The sequence below is a fragment of the Carettochelys insculpta genome, chromosome 1 (assembly GCF_033958435.1).
Source record: "Carettochelys insculpta isolate YL-2023 chromosome 1, ASM3395843v1, whole genome shotgun sequence".
Taxonomy (NCBI): domain Eukaryota; kingdom Metazoa; phylum Chordata; order Testudines; family Carettochelyidae; genus Carettochelys; species Carettochelys insculpta.
In genome coordinates this window covers 175,236,357-175,260,888 of record NC_134137.1, presented here as the reverse complement: position 1 = coordinate 175,260,888, position 24,532 = coordinate 175,236,357, and the positions used below count along the sequence as shown (strand labels likewise).

General features: G+C 43.8%; 1 protein-coding gene across 1 annotated transcript in view; it reads left to right on the top strand.

Moving 5' to 3' along the window:
• The window catches only part of IGSF5 (immunoglobulin superfamily member 5), a 59,794-nt gene extending 41,835 nt beyond the window's left edge, over positions 1–17,959 (top strand). The window contains exon 9 of the mRNA XM_074983422.1: positions 17,188–17,959. Within this exon, the coding sequence (XP_074839523.1) occupies positions 17,188–17,283 (96 nt within the window). The 3' untranslated portion in view covers positions 17,284–17,959. The remainder of the gene's footprint in view (positions 1–17,187) is intronic.
• The last annotated feature ends 6,573 nt before the right edge of the window (positions 17,960–24,532 follow it).

Sequence of the window (24,532 nt, the reverse complement as noted above, 5' to 3'; positions counted from 1 at the left end):
GGGGGACCCACTCTATGGGAAGGGGTAGGGCCAAGAGTAGAAGGGCTGGGGCTTAGGGCCATCAGTCCTGTCCCCCACCCCCATGCTCCCTCAAAGCTGCACGTGGTATGGTAGCATAGTACTCTGCAGTGTTTCAAAGGGGCCTGGGGCACGGGCTGTCATCTCTGGTACTTCACCAGTGGTAGCTGCTGGAGCTCTCAGCACCTTTGAAGAGCTAGCCCTGGGGGCAACTGCCCCCTTTGCCCTGCCCCCCATTGGCAGGCCTGGCCAAGCCCACCTCCCTGTGCTCCCACATTAATACACGTAAATCACCAGTGATGTAATCTGCATTAAAAAATGACCTCTGGGAATTCTCAGGAAGGCTACACTGATAATCAGCAAAACTATCCCGAGCAGTACAGGTTGAACCTCTTAAATCTGGTACTCTCTCTCATCCAGCAACATTCATGGTCCTGCAGGACCGTGGATTTTGCCGGACAAAACAGTCCCAGGGCCGGAGGCCAGATCTGTATCCACGGGTTAGGCGCTGGGGTCAGAGCGGTCCCGCAGCTGGCCTGGGCCAGAGCAAGAGCTCCCGCTGGTCCTGCTGCAGCACAGGGGGTGGGGCAGAACCCCTGCTAGATCCCCTGCCAGACCACGTGGCTGGGGTGGGAGCCCTCCTGCTGGAGCCCTCTGGCAGTCCTGGAAAGCCCAGAGTCCCTGGGGAGCTGGAGGTGAGGGCTGCCTGAGGCAAAAGCCTTGGACCTCCTGTGGCCCAGCAAATTCTGTCACTTAGGACCTGTTTGGTCCTGACCGTGCCAGACCAGGGAGGTACAAGCTGTACGGATCTGAGAAGGGTACTGTTAGGTACAGCTCTCAGAAAAGGCTTGCAATGCCAGCAAGACTTGGAGGCACTGTCATTAAAGGGACATATTGGTGACCCACCATTCTTAAAGGCTGACAGATTGCAAGAGGCCTGGTTGTCTGAGAACATGTCAAAAGTGCTACAAATGCCCTGCGATAATGAGTCTCAGAGCCCAGGCCATCCGACTTGGATTCACCGGGCATGTGCTGTGAAGCCCAGAGGTAGCACTGTCATCCTTTTGACTCAGAGTGAAGCCTGGGCTCTGGGACCCACCCCTCTCAACAGCTTTCAGAGCCCCTTGTCTATCCTGGACATCTACATGGCTACTTGAGCCCCAGAACAACAGCCCTGCTATGGCAAGTCCACGCTGTTTGATCAGGCCTCTGAGATGCACAGTTGCTGCTCTTTTTGTTGCAGTGTTGACAAAAGCTAAAATGTAACATCACCTTTGTCACCAGTCTAGTTGTGAAAGCTGGGGGTTGTGATCACTTCATCATCACAGTAGCACCGATTTGCATTTTCCCTGCATGTTTCCTTGGTGGGCCACTTAGCAACATTTTCTTTATTTTCAGATTTCATGCCACTCTTACAGATAGTGACAGAGAGAAAGCCGTGCTAGTCTATATAATATCAAAATGAAAAAAAACAGTCCAGTAGCACTTTAAAGACTAACAAAATAATTTATTGGGTGGTGAGCTTTCATGGTCTGAAGAAGTGGGTCTGTCCCTTGAAAGCTCACCACCTAATAAATTATTTTGTTAGTCTTTAAAGTGCTACTTGACTGCTTTTATTTTTTTACAGACAGTGACGTGCTTTCTCTGAATCAGGGTATATGGCATCTAAAATGAAAGATACAACAGAAAGTATGGCTGTCCCATGCATATGACTGTAGAATCTTGTGCTCATTCAATATTACTGAAGCATGAAGAACCAGAGTTCAGCATTTATTATCTTGTTTACTCCCTTCTTAGCTATTAAACTAGCAGTCAGTCAAGTGTACAGTCAGTGTACAGGCAGAACACATCTCTGTTGTCTATCTCTGATCTCTCACAGAAGAGAGGAAGACAGGGCAAAGTTAGGGTGGCTTACATCTACCTCAGTAACTGCAGGCACATTCTTTTTACAGAGATCAGGAATTTCTCCAAGGGTGAAAGCTTTTTGTAATGGTATCATATACTATGGTGAGAGCATGCTTAGCAATCTAACCAGTGTCTCGATCCTCCATAGTAGAACATGGTGTCACGTGACGTATAAGTGTCCCAACAAGAACTTTGTGTATCTTTATAAACTCCAGGAATTCCACTTTCCACCTGGCCTTGCAAGCAGGGAATGCATGCCTAGATTCCTAATCTGAACACTGCATATTTCCTCATTAGTCCTTTGACCACTCAGTATGCCTCCGTGTGTCTCGCTTGCACAGGATTGATTACAGCAGTTTCAGTATTCTATAAAGGAGTCTTTCCACAAGAGATGGTTGTTTTACAATTTGTGGACTCAGTCTATGGCATCATTCTGAAATGGTGTGAAAAGCTGCTTTCTTATAGTCTTCCTGGCCAGATTCAGAAGAAAGGCTTCCTGCCAAAGAGCTGGCCACATCTGAACACCGACTGACCAATTTCTGCAGCTGCCAATATGTCACATGATAAACACTGTGCCTCTCATTTACGATATTAAATGTCTCTTGTCAATCAGAAAAACAAAATCAATTGGTTGGTGAGTACTGTTCAACCAAGCAACATCTTCAGTAGCCATCTACACGCCTCCCACTGCAACCTCTAGCACAGGCATTTATGCATCTCACTTGGCTGTCTCTGTCCAGGTACAAGAGACAGTACCAGTGGCTCATCTTTCTCACCTGATGAGACTGATGGGGGGTGTGAAGACCCCAACCTCCATGTCTTCCTCCATGGAGGAGACAGGAGGGGAAAAAAGACACCTGCCTCCCCTCACAGAAGGAAAGAGAATGGGAGGACCTGAGCACTTGTCTTTCCTTTCCTGGATGATGGAGAAAAGGATCAGTGTGCTTGGCCTTTCCTGACACCTTGAGGAATCGGTAGAAAGAACAACAGAGAGCAGCTAGCCCTCAGGGGCTGGGAAGGTTTTGAGGGCTGGACTTAGTTTGTTTTCAGATGGCATTCAAGCATGGAGAGGCTGACTAAGGCAAACAGAGTCACTAAGTATGAATGTAATCTGAATCCAAATATTAGCATCTTTCTTAGTCAGAACTGTGAGGGTGCGTCAGTTCTCTGAGAATGGTTATGTACATAATGTTGTAATCATGCCACTGCAAATCAAATGGTGTGCACACATCAGAAATATCATGCCAGTACTACTGAAATCTTCAGAGAACTGAGAGGAAATCGAGCACATTTAGGCACTACAGGGCCAGAAACAGAATCGTTTTGACCTTTAGATTTGTCTTCAGCTCCTTGTGGATTCACATGTAGGGATCTAGTCAGTGCCTTTTTTGTATTAAAAAAAAAACAAAAAAACAAAGAGAAGAGCCAGTACTGAGCTGGCTCCCCAACCTCCGCCCCCAGCCAATCCCACAGCTGGGGCCACCAAGGTGCTGGTATTCAGTACCAGCAAATACCAGCACAAAAAAGCACTGGATCTAGCCACAAACATGTTGGGTATCTATCATCAAGTGATTCTTAAACGTGCATTCTGACTGTATGCTGCTTCATTTCTCATACAGATCTCAACACATGTAGGCGGGCAGTCATCTCAGGTCCCCAGATCATCGTGGTTTCTTCCCTATCAGTCTTCCATTTTGTCTGTGCATCACCTTAATCATCACAAGCAGCAACCTGAGATGCAACACCACAAGAGGCAGCAAATAAGGGCCCCTCACTTAAGCAGGACCCTGCAATCCAGAACCCGTCGTCCACATAGGAGGACCCTGTACCCCCACATGTATCACCACAGACATCAGCTCCCACACAGCAGGACCTTGCATCCCAGAAACCAGCAACCAAAGGGTCAACACACGAAGAACCAACATCTCAGAAATCAGCATCCAGAACCCAGGATCCACCACCCCAAAGGGCAGCAAGTCACAAATCAGTACCCCCTGCCAGGACTCAACAATTCGAAGATTAGGAACCCCAATCAAGGAAATAGAAATCAACAGGCAGGAAACCCGCAACTGGTGACTCAGAAACCAAGGGACCCTCATCAACCCAGGAATCATCAACCCAGAAGCCAGCACAAACGACTCACTAAATAAGAAACCTGAGACCCTCACCTGAATTTAAGATCCATCCACTGAGCTCTTCTGCCTCTGTGGTCTTCCATATAACAAACTGCAGCAGCATGACTTTTGTCTTTACAAATCATGTACCCTTTCTTGGCTTCTCTTTTCAAAAATCGTTGGCTTTATCTGCCATTTCCGCCATTCAAATCACAGAGGTTTTGGTTGGGTTTTTTGACTTTTTCATTTCCTCCATTAGTGAGTTCCATGTTTGTGTCTTAGTTCTTTTCATTCTTTACAATACATTCTGGCTACGTCTACACGTGCACCCAACTTCGAAATAGCTTATTTCGATGTTGCGACATCGGAATAGGCTATTTCGATGAATAACGTCTACACGTCCTCCAACGCTGGCAACGTCGATGTTCAACTTCGACGTTGCTCAGCCCAACATCGAAATAGGCACAGCGAGGGAACGTCTACACGCCAAAGTAGCACACATCGAAATAAGGGAGCCAGGCACAGCTGCAGACAGGGTCACGGGGCGGACTCAACAGCAAGTCGCTCCCTTAAAGGGCCCCTCCCAGACACACTTTCATTAAACAGTGCAAGATACACAGAGCCAACAACTAGTTGCAGACCCTGTATATGCAGCACGGACCCCCAGCTGCAGCAGCAGCAGCCAGAAGCCCTGGGCTAAGGGCTGCTGCCCACGGTGACCACAGAGCCCCGCAAGGGCTGGAGAGAGAGTATCTCTCAACCCCCCAGCTGATGGCCGCCATGGAGGACCCCGCTATTTCGATGTTGCGGGACGCGGATCGTCTACACGTCCCTACTTCGATGTTGAACGTCGAAGTAGGGCGCTATTCCCATCCCCTCATGGGGTTAGCGACTTCGACGTCTCGCCGCCTAACGTCGATTTCAACTTCGAAATAGCGCCCAACATGTGTAGACGTGACGGGCGCTATTTCGAAGTTGGCGCCGCTACTTCGAAGTAGCGTGCACGTGTAGACGCAGCTTCTGTGTGTTTAGCACACTGTGACATCTTGCGTGGACTGATTTAAACATTTCTTCTGTACAACACATCCTCCAGCCAATGTGAAAATTAGATGCAAAGTGTTAGGCATTTGGGACCTAATCTAGAACATACTGCAGCCAGTTAAAAAAACCTGTTACGGAGTTCAATGGGCTTTGGATCAGGCTTCTAATTAGGATCTTTAAACATGCTGACATCAAATTTGACGTTTTCTTTTCAGATCTGAACAAAGTGAAACTTTAAATTGTTAGATAGGCCGTGGTAACAACGATTATGTTGACGTAGAAATCCTTGCCCCTCTCCCCAGGCGTACAGCACTCAGGCACGTGCAGCATCTCTTTATATAAAATGACAACATATTAATAGACAAAAGCTGCCATAAATTAATCTCATATGAGGAGAAACTTATGTAAACTGCTCACAAAATATGAATACTGGTTCTTTTGCACAGCAAGTGCACCGATCAATTCATATCATAAGCAAAAGAGTTGGCAAATCATCATAGGGAAAACTAATTCTGTAGCATTTATCAGTGTAAAAATGGTATAATATAAAATATTAAACGAAGGAGAAAATTGCTAGAGGAGGAGGCCAGGGCATCTCTCCAGAGGTGCTGGAAAGTCTCCACTGTGAATGCATTAGCTAAGGAAAAGCCTTAGGATGATGACAGTTGCAGAATTCTGTTTAATTGTATATTTTGTTACTGTCAGTGAGGATGAAGAAGTGTGTTTCTTGTTCACAGTCACAGAGGTAAACTATAGGCCAAACTTATGCCTTAGGAATAAGACACTCTCAATGCATTTAACTTTGGCCCTTAGGTTGTTCCACTTCCTTCAAAGAACTGACTTCAGTCCTACATGGCATGATGTAAAATCAATGGAAGTCTTTACATTGACCTCAGTGGATTTGGGACGAGGACCTCAGGTATTTTTGCCGCATTAAGGAATATGAGGGCCATTTGTAAAGATGCTGAGCACCTTCAGACACTGAGCTCCTTCAATTCCCTTTGATTTCAGTGGGCATTGAACACACTCAGAACCTTGTAGGATTGGGCGTTCTAGCAAGCAAGCCCCATAATTGGGCCAGTCAATATACCATAAATAGGTGATCACTCTGTAAAATCATCTGTAAATTTATAGTGGACCAAATCCATCCTCAGTGTAAGTCAATTGTCTTCAGTTAGAGCTTCATTTGGCACAATATTCACAGCCCTTCGTATTCAGTCTAAAACTGAGTTGTGGTTCCAGTAAGAGGGAGGGTTGTGCTTTTAATTTTAACTCCCATCAATGACAGCCTATAAATTAGAAATATTAGTTAGCTGCTGTTATGGTTTTATGATAGAATGAGGCTGGGGCAGTGGCCACATTTATTGCATTGTATATAAAACCACTCAGGGACCGTGTGGATAGTTTGAGAAGAAAAAGTGCACGATCAAAATTGAATTATAAGGCCAATAAAACAAGTACAAACCAGTGACAGCAAGTAACTTCACACAAACGGGTGAAATGTAGCATTGAGTATGTGCTGGTGTGGTGCTCATTGGTTGGTGAATCTTGATTAAGAGGATAAGTAATGGTCATGACATAATTGTAGAAAAGGCAGTTCCAGGTAAGGAACACAATTATAATCACTTTTTCCACTTGCCCAGGAAGGGGAGCAAGGTTATAATTTTGTTTTAAGCAAGTGTGTGGGGTGACTTTACATGAGCAGGATGATATGGGTGATGCAGTTACACCAGTGAGGGCATGGAAGATAATGATAAAATGTAACATATAAAGATATGCATGTCACAGAACTAGAAGGGACCTCAGGAGGTCATTGAGTCCAGTCTCCTGCCCTCTTTGCAGGAACAAGTACTGTCCCTGACAGACTTTTCTTTGAATCTATTAGCCCCAGATCCTTAAACGACCTCCTCAAGGATGGAGCTCTCACTCCTATGTTTAGCAGGCCACTGCTCGGACCACCAAGCTAGCCCTCTCCCATCTCAGGTTATGTGACATCTTTTATCACAGTGGAAGTAGTGCTATGGAGTGTTTGAGAGTTACGGTTAGGCTTTGGGAGGAGTGCTTGTTGGCTGATTGAGCTGTTGAAATAAATAAATAAAATAAAATTTGTAATGAAAAGAAACAAGTATGGGCAGGGCCCCCAATGGGGGACAAGGGAGGTGGGAAGGGGAAGTTGCCCTTGGGCATGGCATTTGAAAGGGGCCCAGAGCTCCGGCCATCACTGCTGTTACTTTGTGGCGGGTGAAGAGCTAGGCCCCTGTAAAATGTCTTGGCAGAGCTGCAATGGCTGCCCACAGCTATCGGGGGAAGGGGAGCCCAGTGCTGCAGTATGGACGGTGCTGAGGGCTGACTGCCCTAGGCACCGTCCCTTCTGCTCTTGCTCCTGCCCCTTCTGTGTGTGGAGCTGGGCCCCGCTTCCTACCTTGCCCTGGGGCCCTCAGCACTTGTCGGTGCTGCTGAGTAGAGGTAAGCGAGGCTGAAACAAGAAACAAACATGAGCTGGCCCTGACCAATCAGCTGGCTTATACTCCAGCTCACCTCTGGAATGCACCTGATTGGAAGAGCCTTTGAAGCAGTCCCTCAGCAAGAGAATCAGGACATTTAAAAACACACTACCACACACAAGCACACAGACTCCTTGTGCTACAAGCCATGCTGCAACACAGGCCTGAACCAGCAAGGGCCAGGACTCCAAGCTGTGTGCTGCCTAGTAGCTGTTAGCAAAAGGCATAGAGCAAACAGACACATTTGGAAACAGCCCTACTTTATTAATTTCAGCAATTTGTTCTGAGGCTGCCAGAGATGGAGTTTTGGCTGAGCAACAATAGGCAGGGCCTTCAGCTCATCTCGTATCTCCATAGCAGCAGTGTCTGAGGAGCTGCCACCTGTCAAATCCCTTTGAAGTTCAAACCTCTGTTTCATAGTAGCAGATGATATCATATAGGACTACGAAGTGGCTACGCTGTGCTTGTACGAGCTGAAATCATTCATTCAGTGACTAAAGAAACACAGTTAAAGAATTCAACCCTGAAATGAGTTGGGGCATAGACCTGTTTTGCCCTAAGCTTCATCCATGGACTACCGCTTCCTTTTGTGTGTCTGAAGAGCGGTAATAGATGGAAAGATTGATTGGGTATTAGTTACTCCCAGACAACCGAACGGGACAGGAAAGACTTTGTGCTTTCAATAACCTTGAGGGCAGTCAATAAATCAATGTGGGGTTTTAAGCGTTTGGCTGACCTCCATCAATGGCTAAAGAATTTCATGCTATGACTGTAGAGAGAAGTAAAGCTAGGAAGAAGGAATACCACCAGTTTGCTTCATAGTTTGCAGAGGGGAGCATCATGACCGTCTTAGAAAATTGACGGTACAGCAGCAAATAAGTCAATAAATTAATCAAGTCGCCTTATTGCTATTTCTTCTTCTGCCAGCATGTTAGACATAAGTGACAGTGAGGCCATCAATCTTCATGGTGTGTGAGCGTGATCCTGGAAAGACTGCAAACACATAGGCGCTAGATTATTTCTATGAAGGGAAAGCTTTGAATCAAAATCAACCTGAGGGAAGGGCCTCTGTAAAAACAATAATTTTAAATTTATGATCCTAAATATTTGAGTTTTCTGTATGAAACTGCATTATGTACCTCATCCTTTAAATCTACATTAGCAAATGCTAAGTTGTCCAGTGCTTGATGGTACCAGTTAGCTACAGTCTGAGCAGAGCTGCATGGTTGCAGAGGGATTTCGCAGACATCAGGACTAATTTACTGCACTTGTGTGGACATTTACATCTATGCAGTGTGGGTGTAAAACTTTTCCACAGCTGGGTGATGGCCTTTTACATGCCGCCTTCATTTACTTGGCACTGGTGTATATGAACCCACAAGATACAGGGCAAGAAGAAGTCCTGTGGCACCTTATAGCATAACAGATATTTTGGAGCAGAAGCTTTAGTGGGCAAAGACCTGCTTTGTCAGATGCAGGGCGAGAGTGAAGTAACCTATGGTGTGTTAGGGGGCATAATCCCTTTCTGTAGTGCCTGCACTGGGAATGCATGTGGTACCCTGTCATACCTGGCTGGAGTGTGTGTGTGTGGGGAGCTGCAATTGTGCATGCTTTCAGATGGGATTTCCAAGTCAGCAGAATCCTCCCCTTTCCTATCCAGGAGCTATAATGCCAGGCCAATCTGGCTATACAGTTGTTCAAGATGAGCTCTATTAGTTCATGCTTCTGACAACAACAGCCACAATGAAAAACTGACTCTGCTATGGCACTCTGTAGCAATGATCCCAAACCCCATATCTTACAATAACACTGCAGTAGTGTTTGGTGAAATTTCCATCAAATCCTTTTCTAAATAAAGTCAAAGGCAGTGAAATATTTTGGTGCAACAACCCTATGGAAATATCATGGATCTTCACTTCGCTGATCATATTTAAAAAAATCCCAAAGGTCGGGAAAGTTCAGAGCCAGTTCTGAACTATGCAAGGTATGTCTAAACTAGGAAATTAGGTCAAATTTGTTAAGGCCAATTTTTTAGCATCCGAGGATGGTGGACGTACACAAGGGTGGGCAGCTTTGACTTTGTCAGCTGTGCACTGTGTATACATATCCCACAGTTCCTGTTGCTCCCTTGCATGGTGACTTAAGCTTCCAGTGTCTGATGGGACAAAAACTGACATGGGTGGTTCTGGGTGTGTGCCATCAGCCTCCCATAGTGCACTTATCCCCTCCGCCTCCCTTTGGAAAGCAATGACAAAAAGGGTTTTTGCACTCTTTTTTCACTGGGCATCTCTGCAGACACCACTGCAAGGCTAGCATGGACCCTGTTCGGCTTCAAACTGTTGTGGCAAGTATTGTGAGCACCTCATGCATTATACTGTGGTATGTTCAGAGCCTAAGCAGCTGTGACAGTGATGAAGATTCCAAGGAGGACACAGACATATATGAAAGGGAGACACTGGAGAGGAGGAATGAGGAGATGCTGGCTGAACTCAATGCTTTGTACACAGTGGAGTGCCATTTCTGGTGTTGTGAAACAAGCTCACACTGGTGGGTCTCCATTGTTCTGCAGGTATGGGATGATCAGCCGTGGCTACAGAACTTCTGTATGCATAAGGCCATATGCATGGAACTTTGTGAATTGCTTCCTCACGTACTGAAGCACTGCAGTACCAAAATGAGACCTGTTCTGACAGTTCAGAAGTGAGTGGCAATAGCGCTGTGGAAGCTTGCAATGCTAGACAGCTGCCAGTCAGTGGGCGATCAATTAGGAGTGGGCAAAACTGCTGTGATCCAGGTAGCCAAGGCAATCAGTACCCTTCTGCTGCAAAGGACAGTGCCTCTGGGAAATGTGCAGGACACAGTGGATGGTTTTGCTGCGACAGGGATGACAGATGGAAAGCACATCCCTATTTTGGCATCAGACCACCTTGCCACAGAGTACATAAACCTCAAGGGGTACTTCTCCGTGGTGTTGCAGGCATTGGTGGATCACAAAGGTCATTCTACTGACATCAGTGTGGGATGGTTGGGAAAGGTGCATAATGTGCACATTTTTAGGAGCTCTGGTCTGTTCAGAAAGCTGCAGAATGGAACTTTCATCCCAGACAAGATACGAACAGTGAGCCTGGGAGATCCAACTTAACCCTTGCTCCCTTGGCTCATGAAACCATTTATAGGCAGTTTGGACTACAGTAAGCAGCAGGCTGAACAAGTGCAAAATGGTAGTAGAATGTGCATTTGATCATTTAAAAGCCAGGTTCAGGAGCCTCCTGACTCTGTTAGACCAAAATGAAAGCAACATTTGCTTTTTGGTGGCAAGAAGCTGTATGCTCCATATCTTATGTGAGTGTTAGAGGGAAAATGTCAACCCATGCTGGAGGGCTGAGGCAGATCACCTGGCCAGTAATTATGAGCAACCAGACAACAGGGCAGTAAGAAGAGCACAGCGAGGGGCACTGCTAATCAAGCAGGTTTGAAAAGCAGCTTTATAAATGACAACACCAACGTGACAGTCATGTCTGTTGCCTTGAAGGAGGCGCCCCCTTTATGATGTGTCCTGCCCTGTAAATCCTGTAATCCCCTCCCTTCAGGCAACAGAAGCAATAAAGACACTGTTTTTGTGAGCTTACTCATTTTTATTCAGGGGACATTAAAGGAATTCATGGCAAGGGCTTCTGGGGTGGGTAAGCAAGGGCAGGAGGCATTTTGACCTCACATATGGAGGAATGTCAGCCTTCTGCTCTGAGAAGCGCCCCCGGGAGTGAACTGCAAGTCTGCCCTTGACTGCCCCTCCACGTGCATTCTTGGGTACTGATGGGGGAAGATATAGAACACGGTGAGGATGACATGTGGTTTGTCATGGACTACAGTAGGGATCTGGTCTCCTGTACCAGGCACCTCAGGAGCTCTGTTTGTGGCATCTTCAGCTTCAACATGTTCTCCTGGGTCTGGATTTTATGCTCCCTGAGCACTCTCCTCTCCTCACAATCCACTCTCCTGTCCTCCTCATCCATCCTCTATTCTCCTGACCTGCTCTCCTTTCCTTCAGCATGATTCTCCTCCATGCATTTAACCGTGCCCTATTCATGCAGCTGGCTTGCATGTGTTCTAGGAGTATATCTTCCCATGTTTGTTTTCTTCTTTGGATCTTTGCCAGTCTAACATCAAGGGACAGGGGTAGAGTGGTGGTCAATGAATCCACTGTTGAGCACACTGCAATAAAACATAAGTGAAGCCCAGACATATTTTGTGTTGATGAGATGCATTTTACAACACACAAAGGAATTTCATGAAAGAACATTCATGGAAAACGATAGGGATGCGTTATACCCAAGGACAAATTTTAGCTTTTGATTTTCATGGACAGTGCTGAATAATGAGCAACGACCTCAATGTGTACTTTGTTCTGATATCTTGGCTGATATCAGAATGAAACCAACAAAACTCATGTGCTGCTTGATTACTGGGCATCCTGAACACAAAAATAAAGACATTGCCTTTTTAAAATGACGTGAAGAATTGAATAAGGCAAGTGCAAACATCATTAATAAATATGTAACATTATCATCAAAGGATCAGAGGGTAGCTTTGGAAGTGTGTCATCTCATTGCAACGGCAATGAAGCTCTATATCATTGGTGAAACATAAGTACTTCCAGCTGCAATTAAGATAAGTGAAATTATACATGGTGGCAAATATGCTGAAGCCAGAAAAACTATACCTTTGTCTCATGACACAATAAAGAGGTGCATCATAGATCTTTCTAAGGACATTGAAACGTAATTGTTGATAGAAATTCACCAATGTATTACGGGTGCAGTTCAACTGGATGCAAGTACTGTTATTGTTAACATGAAATAGCTAGTGTATTTGTTAGCTACTGTTATGAAGGTGAAATCCTAGAAGAAATGTTGTTCTGCAAATCACTTGAAGGATCCCCTGTTGGAGAAGATATCTTCAATATTGTGGATGAATTTTTAAAGCCAGTGATCAGGTCGGGTGTGATTGTGCTGGTGCATGTATAGATGGTGCCACTGCAATGGTGGGACATAAGAAGGGTTTCAGGGCGGACGTTCTAAACACTGCCCCTTGTGTGAAACATATACATTGCATGATTCATTGTGAAACTCTTGCTGCAAAGAACCTTGAGCCCAAAGCAGATGCAGTTCTGAATGATGCAATAAATATAGTGAATTTTATTAAAGCTCAACCCTTACAGAGCAGATTATTTTCCATGTTCTGTAATGAAATAGGCTCACAACTTGATAAGCACCTTTTGGTTACCATGGGGCAATAGTCATTGCCACATCTGTGAGCTCAAGGCTGAACTCCAACTTTTCCTTTTGGATTATAACAAACTTTTGGCTGAAAAATTCTGCAGTGAAAGATGGCTTCTCGTTTTGTGTTATCTCAGCAATATTTTTGAAAAAATAATTGACCTGAATTCATCACTACAAAGAAAAAGAGTATTATTTTAAAAAAGGGAGACAATATTTCAGAATTTTTTAAAAAAGCTCATTCTCTGGAAACATAAATATGAAACAGGATCTGGCAAAATGTTTCAATGTCTCAGCGAATTCATTGAAGCCTATGATAGTACTCACAGTCAGACTGATACTGTTATAACATCCCACCTTGAAAATCTCTATCACAGTCTTTCCCAGATGTTTTGGGACTTGCCAACAGCAGCATTTGACTGGATTTGGAAGCCTTTAGAAGAGGATGTAGGAAACACCCATCTATCAATTACTGGGCAAGATGTATCAAGCAACTCCACATTGAAAATGGAGTTTAAAGCAAAAAGCCTTACAAGTTTTTGGGTCTCCACGAAGACAGAATATCTTGAACTTTCCACAAATGCTGTTGAAGTGCTCCTGTTTTTTGCTCCCACTTACCTTTGTGAAGCTACTTTCACCCAAATTAGCTACTTTAAAATGCAAAATTCATCCCTGTATAGATGTGGAACCAGAGCTCAAGATAGCAGTCTCTGGAATAACACTCAGCATGGATGTTCTTGCTGCTGGGTCTCAGGCTCATCCAACTAATTAAAGAGATTGAAATATGTTATTATTTTTGTGTATGAGTATTCCCATTTATATACTGGTTAATGAAGTTTTGACATTCTACATACTTATTTTCTAAAACACACTGAAAGGCTTTTTCTTTCTCATATGAAGATAACTAAAATTTCCATCAGTTGCAATTATATTACATAGGTTGGGGTGGCCCCTGCTAATATCAGGGACAAAAAGTGGGACTCAGTGTAAAAAGTTTGCTCACCCCTGGATTAAAGAGTATCTGTCCGAGAGCTTTGTAGAGATGCTCAGGGAGGACTGGTGCTCTGTCTCCAGAGACGTTAACAAGTTATTCCAGGGGCTTGAGCTGTATAGGTACAGTGCCTGCCACAGATCACCCCCAACTGCCTTAATCCAACTGTAGCGTAATTTAAAATGAGAACTCACCAGAGGTGCCTTCCCTGCAATCAGGGTCTGGCTGCAAAACACCCTTGGACGAGGGGATGAGATCCAAAGTTAAAACATGCTGCTGGCTGTCGGTGAGATTAGCTGCTCCATTCACCTGTTGACCATTGTCCCCCTCCTCTTCCTCATCCACCATGTCTTCTCTGCTGCTGCCAGAGGTTGCATAAGGAATCTCTTGGGTACTCTTGGGGGACAGTGGTTTGGTCTGCCGCCTAGAATCCCATGCAGCTGCTTAGAGAAGTGGTATGCTTGTGGTGATGACCCAGAACGTCCATTTACTTCATTTGTCTTCTGGTATGCCTGCCTGAGCTCCTTTATTTTCACGCAGCACTGCTGACCTTCCTTGGTGTAGCCTTTTTTCAACCATGCCCTGTGAGATCTTGGCATAGATGTCTGTGTTTCTTTTGCTGCTTCATAGTTCTGCTAGCACAGCTTCATCCCCTCACACAGCAATGAAGGTCTGGATCTCCTGCATACTCTGTGCTGGAGCTCATCTGCAATCCTGGGAATTCCTGGCCAGATGCATAGCTGAGGTATACTGCCTACTCTATTTGCCATACTGGCCAAACAGGAAATGGAATTCAAAATTTCCTGGGCTGTTTCCTGCATACGTGGACTGCAGCAGAACTTAAAGTGGTGGCCAGAGTGGTCACATCAGGGCACTGTGGGACACTTTCAGGAGGCCAAAAATGTTGAATTTCACAATGCTCCACCTGCACTACTCTAAAGTTGACCATACAACGTCAATTTTGGTGTTACTCCTCATGAAAAACAGTAGTACCAAAGTCAGCCTTGGGAGCCCTTAAAGTTGGCAAATTGGATTCTGTCATGTGGACTGATTGCTTATAAAATCAGCCTAAATCAGCTAAATTTGATCTAACCGCCTCAGGTAGACCAGGCCATATTTCTGTTGTGTCTCTATTAGAGACCTCATGGTTATTAAGTAACACAAACCCAGCGTTCCTGCCTTTAGGTTCATCTTCTCAATCTGATCTATTTAGACAGGCAGTCCAGAGTATCTGAGAATCTAGAGGTTGCTTTCTGCAATCTCCTTTCTCAGTTTTTTCAGCTGATATCTGCATCATTTCTTTTGTCAATCTGTAAATTTTTCTGCAGATAGTAATCCTGCACTTTTATTTATATGACTTGTCTCGGATGGTCTGACATAACTGAAATAGCAATAATTCAACCATAAACTCAACAATTGTTATCAGCTAAGTCTTCTGATGGTTTCCACAATCCAAAGGAAAGCTCCTCTGTGCACTGGAAATGAAAAATGGGCAATGATTCTGCTGGGAGAGAGAGGCAAAGCCCTCAGGCTGATTGTTGCTAAATTGCAAGAAGCGAAGTTCAGCAGAAAAGTCCCTGAAAGCAGAGACAGTGCACCTGTTCTCTTCTGAAAGCGCTATTCACTCTCTGTTGAAATGAATAGTTAATAAACTTGGGTAAATTTGGCAAATAACATGTTTCTGTGGTGCAGAAGAAAGAGGAAAGTGTCTCATATTTGAAACAGAAGACAGCTGTCTTATGACATGTTCCTAAAATACTTACATTTATCTTGTGGTTTTCTTTGAGGTGCTGTGAGCCATTAAATCCAAAGCTGTATATTAGAGCAATATTGTTCCCATTTGTTACCTAACATTTCCTTCTATGATCCATTAAATAATTTACATGTACCAGATGCATTATTTAAGATATTAAACACAGATCGAATACCAAGAGAATACAGACTTCATGCACTTACACTTTAGACTCAAGCAAATCGCAGGAAGACTATCCTGTAGCTGAAATCCAGCTTTCTCATCTTGGGTCTGATCCAGAGCCCCACTGAAGTGAATGAGGAGAGTCCCACTGACTTCAGTGAACTTGCAGTCAGGCCTACCATGAGTTAATCAGTGTTAGTCACACTGGGGACTATACTGGCTCAGAGATAGTTACTGGTCCAGTCCACCTTTTTTGTCTCACCTGTGCTGATTTGCACTGGATGATCATCAGCCACAGATGAGGGTTTGGACTATTGGCTAGAATTCCCACCTGGTTTGCAACTGCGAAACTGCATTTGTGAAGTTGCCCAATTTTGTAATTTTGCAGGTAATTTTTTGTTCATTAGAGCAGTTTAATAAGTAACTATTTTGTTAGACTTTTTTTGAGGGTTAACAGTTTGATGTATGTAATTTTTTATTTCAGTAGCTGAGGATTTTGAATCTTATTTTCCTTTTCCTTTCTCTTTCATGTGATATTTCACATTGATTCATACATAATTAAGAACTCCAACTCTTCTGGGGAAGATTTCCAAAAGTGCTCAGTGTGGACCCAACTGTGGTGCCACTGCAATCTATTGTAAAATTCCCATTGCCTACAGTGGATGCAGAGGTAGGCCTTTTGGAAATCTGACCCTGAGCCTACCCTGCAATGTCGGGCAATCTACTTTTAAAATATTGTTTTCCTTTGGTCAAAATGTTTAATAGTTTTAATTGTAATACTAAAGTTATGTCTACATAGCACTTCCCCCCATGCCGCTGCTGGCAGAGCTATGCAAAATGAGCTTCTCGGGATTGCAAATGGCGTGTCATTTGCATACTCCCGAGGGACTGGAGACAGAGGCGGGTTTATCCAGCAGAGGCACGTCCACATGACCTCTGCAATGCCGGCACCCCCTTCTGCCAATGCCGCACTCTCGCTGGCCTGTGGTAATGAGCTTTGGGAGTATGCATATAGCAAGCCATTTGCAATCCCAAGAAGCTCATTTTGCATAGCTCTGCTGGCAGCGGCGCTGGAGGGACCATTGTGTAGATCCAGCCTAAGAGAACAATGCTAGGTGTTCTACATTTATTTCAGCTTATTGAGTAACGTCAGTAAAGGATCAGAGAAGAGCTATTCAAACAGTCTTTTGCTGCAAGTGGTACAGATGGCAAGGGTGTGCTAGCAGGTCATACCATGGCAAATCACTAATTAACAAATGTTGGAATTGTCTGTCCTGCAATCAGTTTGTTGCTTGTGAAACTTACATATGTACTTTCTTTCCTCCTAATCCTGCTTTACTTTCTACTTGGGTTTTGAGTGGGACATTTCATGGATTTCATTCTGATATAAGCTAATAAGTAATTGTTTGTTAATTATCTATAGGTACCTTATAAGGTGCAGCAGAACAGATCATCGCCACGAAAGCCTGGAGATTATCCAGTCAACCCCAGGAAAATAAGAAATGTGACACTCGTTTAGGAATTACTGCTCTTTGAGGATTTTTTGTCACTGAAATGTACACCTTTGGATGATGTTCTGCAACACCGAAGGATCTCTATAATTTCACTTATATTTGAGAGAAGGACAATAAATTTATCTATTTTTCATATAATGAACAATTTCTACAAAGACGAACTAACAATCTTGATTTTAACATGCACCTTTTCAACAAAACTCTGCATACAAATGATTACCCATACAAATGTAATAGGCTCCCAGCAAATACACCCTGCAGAGCTCCACTGACTTACATGGGACTTTCCAAGCTCAAGGGGCCATACGGTGGAGACCCATGGAAGTCAGTAAGGCTTCCCTTAGGCACAAAGGTTTACTCAACCAGATTCAGATGAAATACCAGAGACTATATAGTCTGGAGAATTATTATTTCAAAACATCACAATCTATTGCTGGTTCGTATAATGTCTCTTGTATATGACTTAACTTATGCTGTCTGATCATCCTCAGCTCCATGATCAACATTTTTTTCCATTTGTTACTTCCTAATATGAGTCGAGGGCTGCATTTACCCTGGACTCTCCCTTTCGAAAGGAAGATGCTAATTAGCATAATGGCAGCTGCATGCAATTTGAAAGTGCTGCTTTTGAAATGCATGCTGCCTGTATAGATGGGGGCCTTTCAAAAGGACCCCCTGACTTTGAAAACCCATATTCCTATTAGGTTTTAGGAACAAGGGGCTTTCAAAGTCAGGGGGTGCTTTCGAAAGGACCCTGTCTGCATAGGTGGCGTACATTCTAAAAGCAGCACTTTCGAATCATGCCCAGCCACAATTATACTAAGCACCTCATTAGCATCTTCTGAACTCCCTCATTAATGTTCCCCTTTTGAAAGGGAGAGGCCAGTGTAGATGGAGCCAAGGTGTCCAATATGCTGGTTGAGGATTTTCAATGACAACTAATTTTCTTTATACTAAAAAATAGTTGGTTGATTAAAAACGTTTTGCAAAAAGTGTCTGCTTTCTAAAATAAAAATCAACTGTCAAAAACTAAACACACAGCAACCAAAATCAGGTTTTGACTGAGGACGAGAGTATGCTAGCTGAAAAACTAAAATGTTGATTCAGAGTTCATGTGTAAATTCATCATGAGAGTTGGAGTCTGGATATGTCATTCATTTCTTCTTCTTCTGTGTATGCTGAGTTCTCCAGCCAGGCATCTCTCTTTGCTTACTTTGGCCACATTCACTCATGATGGGATATCATCATGCTGTGACACTGTGGTGCAACATGAGAGAGGTAGTCTGACCAGGGAGCTTGGTCTATAAAGGAGAATGGGGACATGACACACTTAAACTACAGCTCACTTGAGACAAGGAAATGGCATTCATGAATAGAAAGTTTTGGTTTTCAGCCAAAAATTATGGGCTGAAATTTTTTCAACTTTCAGCTGCAATTTTTTCAGCAAGAAGTTAACTTTTCCATGTGAAAAACACATTTTCTAGCTAGCTTTAACTGTTATACACTCATATGCTTCTAAGTTATTCTGTAATTTATATATTGATATTTCATAGGGACATGTTTAAATGTTGGAAAGGAATGATGGAACCAGAATTATCTCTACAGTGATGTTCTATGCAACAAAGTGAAAAAATACACATCCTGAATTGTGTGAACGTTTTGTTTTGCACTCTGAACATTTTTAATTTCATTAAATAGTGACTTCTAAACCCAGATTCTGCATTATTGTCAGTCTCTCCAAGAAAATGCTGAGGCCAATTCATACCTTAACATGTCCATTTTTCTACAAAGATGTTTCAAATTCTGGACTATTCCCCATCTTTTGCCTTGTCTATTTAGGATGGGATTTTCAGATGGACTCAATTCTTGGCTGCAATGGAATCAAAAACATGGTACATAAATATAATGACATTATACATATATAACATAAATCTACTATATCTTTGAGATCGTTTGTCTGTTCGTGTGTCTGTTTGTTGGTGTGTCCATCTCTCTGTTTGTTCAAGAATTCCTCCTACACAGTAAGACCTGGGACCATCAAATTTGGTTACACAAGTTTCCTTTTCTCATAGCTTAAAGCAAGGCAAGGGTTTGGTTCTGCCAGGAAAATGGTATGTGCCAGGAATGGGATTGTGTCTCATAAAACTATACAGAAAAGAGACAGAATCCCCAGGCAGGTGAAAGGGGCCCTCCAGGTCTTCCCCAGCCCCAAGCCTCCCATTCCCTATGCACTCCTTAGGGAGCAGGGGCTAAGGCCCCGTCCCAAATCATACGGGAACATTGCTGGCTGCTGTCATTGCTGGCTGTTCCTCTTTGTCAGGGAGCCATGGGGAAGCGTTCAGTTTGCTGTATTCCTCACTCTGGCTGGGGCACAAGAGATAGACAAACCTGGACCCGCCTCAGCCAGGGGATATTTCCCATCCCCTGTCTGTGTCCACTGGAGCAGCAGTGGCTATGGAGAGGTGCTTTTCACTGAGCCCAAGCTGCTGTAGTGAGAGAGGGCTGGGGTAGTCCTCTCTCCCCAGGGCAGCCTGCACACTGAATCCCTCATCCCCAGGCCTAGCCCAGAGCAGTGATTCAAATGAAGCATGCACGTTTTCATTTTATTTAACAAAATAATTAAGTAACTCAGGGTAAGCCTTTTAGCAATTTATATGTAAGAGTCTACTTGTGCCCTCCCTCCATGATAACAATAAATGTCACTATCATGTTGGTTTTAGCATTAGTAGTAGGCATCCTTCAGTCTACATAGACTGTGGATCATGCCCTGTATAGTTTCAATGGAGGACTTCATTTACAGCATCTACTGTGACTATGAAGACCCACACAAGAGTGACAGTCCTTGCTGCATCTCTTGCAGATGTGGTGGGTGCCTGGCAAGTCCTTAGTGTGCTTTTGCTTCTCCTCTGCTAGCTGCCTGATCCTCATCTTGCCCTTGTGAAGGCCCTTGTGTAACCCCTGCCTCCATCTGCTGTGGTCATCTGCTAGTTCTTCCCAGTTCAACCTCTACCTCTCTGAGGTCTCTCTTGCAGACATCTTTGTAGCACAGCTGGGGGTGTCCAGGAGGTCTTTTGCCAGAGGCTAGCTCACCATACAGGGTGTCTTTTGGAATCCTTCCATCATTCATCCTGCAGACATGGCCAAGCCAGCAGAGCTGACACTGCCTGAGGAGAGCGGGCATGGTTGGGATTCCAGCTTGCTCTCTCTCTCACAATGGTATAAGTGCCTACAGGCAGGCTTGAACCTGTGACCTCCAGAGCTGAGTACAGGCACCTCTACAGCTTGAGCTGAAGGGTAGATAGTGCTCAACTTAGGCTGTAGAGGGCACTTTCTTTTGATGTGACATGGTCTAGGTACCACCATGCAGGACAGGTAACCACAAATCGATGTGTAGGTTACATAGGGTAAAGTACATATGTACAAACCTTAAGACAAAATCAGTTTGCAGCCAAATGTAGGACCCACTCAGATCCTACAATATTTCTTCTAGGGAAATTCCCATTTAATGCTACAATCAGACCTGAAGATATACCAGTATTCAAACTGAACTCTATCACAGAACAGAAAAAATATACCATTGGTAATGCTGCCAGAAAAAGTGAATAATTAATAAGCTGTTCCACACCAATATGGTGTGGTACAAATATAAAAATTGTACCGAGAAGAAATATTATTTAACACTTTGAGCTGTCTGAAAAATTTCCAACAGAGCAGAAAATGTTGATTTTACAAGTTATCACACATTTTGTTTTGATCAGATAGAAGACCCTCATTTCAACGTTATAGAGTTTTATATTACATTAATACAACATACAAACCACTTAAAACACTTTGATGTGATCACTTTGACATTTCTGAAACAAAAAAATGTTCAAAACTTTCAGTCCATGGGAAATTTTGAATTTTTGTTTCAGTGACAGGAAATTTTGAAATGTCAGAAGTTCCCGAGGAACCAACATTGTGACATTAGAACTGCTCCATTTCTCCAGTAGAAAGTGCTAGTATAACAAAAGTGAAGTATTTTATGGGAAAATAGCAGTATGGTAGGTAGTTTAAATGGTCCACTATCAAATTGTTTCTTTTCGATAAGGTCAAGATGTTTCATTTTTATCTCTGAATATTATATTATATTATATTATAGAAGGTGAAAAGAAGCATTTGAGGTTGAAATACAATATTTTTGGCATGTTTTTATTTTACACAAAATTCCTAAGATTTTAACTTTTCATCCCCATTTGGGACAAAGCCAGATTTCCAAATTTCATGGAGAATGGAAATTACATTTTTTATCAAGTCTATCTCCAATACAGAAAAAGGGAAGCATTCATGAATCCATACAGTTTCTGTCTCATGTGATGAACGTACTGGCACCACTCTTGAATTCTAGGAGTAGGAGAATAATGGAAACTCCTTCTTGAACACTTAAAAGCCCCCTTGAAATAAAAGTTGAACTGCTGGAGGAGTTGGCCCTCAGTCCACTGTTGTTTATCATGTTGATAGACCAAATCAGCAGAAAGATCCCAGCAGAAACCAAGCAAGAAGCTCCAATATGCCAATGACGTAGTACTAAGGGCATACTCAAAGGAAGACCTAGAGGAAATAATACATCAGTGGTATGATCAGCTAAACAGGCCTGGAATGAAAGTGAACATGACTAAGATTGAGGTTGTATGCTTCAGTTGAGGTGACCCAGGAAAACTGAATATAGAGATTGAGGCTAAGTCTATGGTAGGGAATGAAGTCAATTTCAGGTATGCAATTCTATCTACAGTATTCATGCAGCCAGAATCGACGTATTGGATATTGTCTTATTTCCCTAGTACTAGCCTCTAGTACTCTCCCATTGATTTCCTTTACCCCACGTGATAGCTGACACCACAGAGATCCATTCTGCATGGCTTTACCAGACACTCAAAATCGAACTCTTCCCAGAAGTATGGACGTAACCTAATGGAGTATGTCTAAACCTGACTGAGCAGTTCAAGTACTTTGGTGACTGGGTTACAGAAGACAGAGACCTTGAGCAGGAGATACAGTGTAGACTGGGAAGTGCTGAAGGAGTATGGAATAATATCTCAGGTGTTGTGTATGAGAAGCATGTGTTACTGAGTCTGAAAGCCCAACTACGTAGAACAATGGTATGCCTCACAATGCTTGTAAGTGTAAAAGTAATGGCAGCAAAGAGCAGCTCTAACACATACAGATGAGAAATATTTGCTCAGTAAAGACAGTTACCCAAAGGGACATATTACAAAATGAAAGTCAGAGTCCATGCCATTGCTGACAAAATCCAACACACACACACACACACACACACACACACACAACGGATGAAGATCACCTGGAGAAGGTAGCATGGTAGGCATAGTACTAGGAACTAGACGTGTGGGGGGTGCTGCAGCACCCTCAACTTTTAGCTGTGTCTCCATGGCTGCTGACCTTATACCCCAGACTAGGTGGCTGCCGCCCCAGGCTGGGGTCCTGGATGCTAGCCCTGGTGCTCTCCTCCTGGCCTCCCAACTGCCCTCCAGCTCCTGAGGGAGGAAGTAGAAAGGGGTAAGGGAGCTGCCTTTGAGCATCCCCACTACTAAAAGTGTTTCCATGCCACCAATGGCAGGAAATGTTGGTGAGAAAGAGACTGAAAAGTTGAAGAACAGATTTACTCAAAGAAGAAGGTAAGCAGGTGTACATTAGTGCTGCCTCATACAAACAAATACTGTACATATTTGCAGGATGGCATAACACCCAGATGACAGGACAGAGGGCAGGAGAATGTCATATCTGGTGCTTTTGTTTAAAAATGCCTCTAATTCATTAGTTCACAGCTTTTTTTTTGCTTTTTTTTTTAAAAGAACCCTAATGCTGTGATCAGTGGTATAGGGCAGAAGGGAATGGCTGGCATATAAATGCTTATTATATCATACGAAAAGGACTTTGAAACTGCATTTTTACCTTTTCTCCTACTAAGCTGTAACCTACTGTACTAACCAAAAAAGCGCACTGCTATGCACAGTAGTGAAGATGATGCAAATTTAATTGCTCCGCTGTGAGAGAGAAGACCAAGTATATTTTCACAATTACATGGTGCCTTTCAGCTGAGGAAGTTCAAGTTTCTACATGATGTCTGGTACCTGGTGTCTTGGGGGAAGTTCTGTGGACTGTCTTGTACAGGAGGTCAGACTAGAATCTATGAAACTATTGTGCCCAGTTTCTTATGGGCACTTCGGAGAGGAGGTGCTGTTAGCTGGCTATGGTTTCCTCATTCTCTCCCGGACTCTTATCACAGGTGCAGGTTAACGCAGCCAGAGGCCCTGTTCTAAAATGCAGCATGGGAGCTCCAGAGACCCTTTGTTGGGAGGGGACAATCAGGGCAGAGTGTGCTTCAGCCATATCCCTTGCCACCTCAGCATGTCTACCCTGCACTGAGGTCTGCAGGCAGAGGAGAACAAGAATCAGCTTTTGTCTGTCAAAAGCTCCCTCATCAGCAGAGTTGCAAGATCAACTGAGCGATTGCAAAAAAGCCATTCATTGATTTCTCTGAGCTCCATCTCTGAAAACATAGCTGTCTCCAGAATCAGGTTCTGCAGTTTTCTTGTCATTCTGCAGTAGGTGTCAGCACACACCAATATGGATTATGTCGATATAACCTGATGTTTCCTGCCATTGGGGCAGGGGGCTGGACTTGATGGCCTCTCGAGGTCCCTTCCAGCCCTAGGATTCTGTGATTTATATGGCACTGTAAATTAAACAAACAAACAAAGAAACAAACAAAAAAGACTTTTTTTCAGAACTGTGTAAGGGAACCACAAACGGTGTGTACTGACAGACTGACTGTCTTTTCTTTTCTGTCAGAAACGAGTTCAATCATTCAGCTACGGTATGTTCTTACAAAGCATAAGGTTCATTAATGCTAACAACAGCCTTTAAGGCTATGTCTACACTAGCACACCACGTCGAAGTAGCCTATTTCAACGTAAGAACATCGAAATAGGCTACTTCGACACGTATCGTCTACATGTCCTCCAGGGCTGGTGCTGTCGACGTTCAATGTCGAAGTAGCGACGGAGAATGTCAAAAGGAACCGCCCTGGAAGGAAATGCGGAGCATCCACACACACAAGTGCTCCCCATTGAAATAAGGGGCCAGCAAAGCCCCAAGCCGCTCCCTTAAAGGACCCCTCCCAGACACACTCGGTCTGCACAGCACGAGATCCACAGAGCCGACAACTGGTTGCAGACCCTGTACATGCAGCAT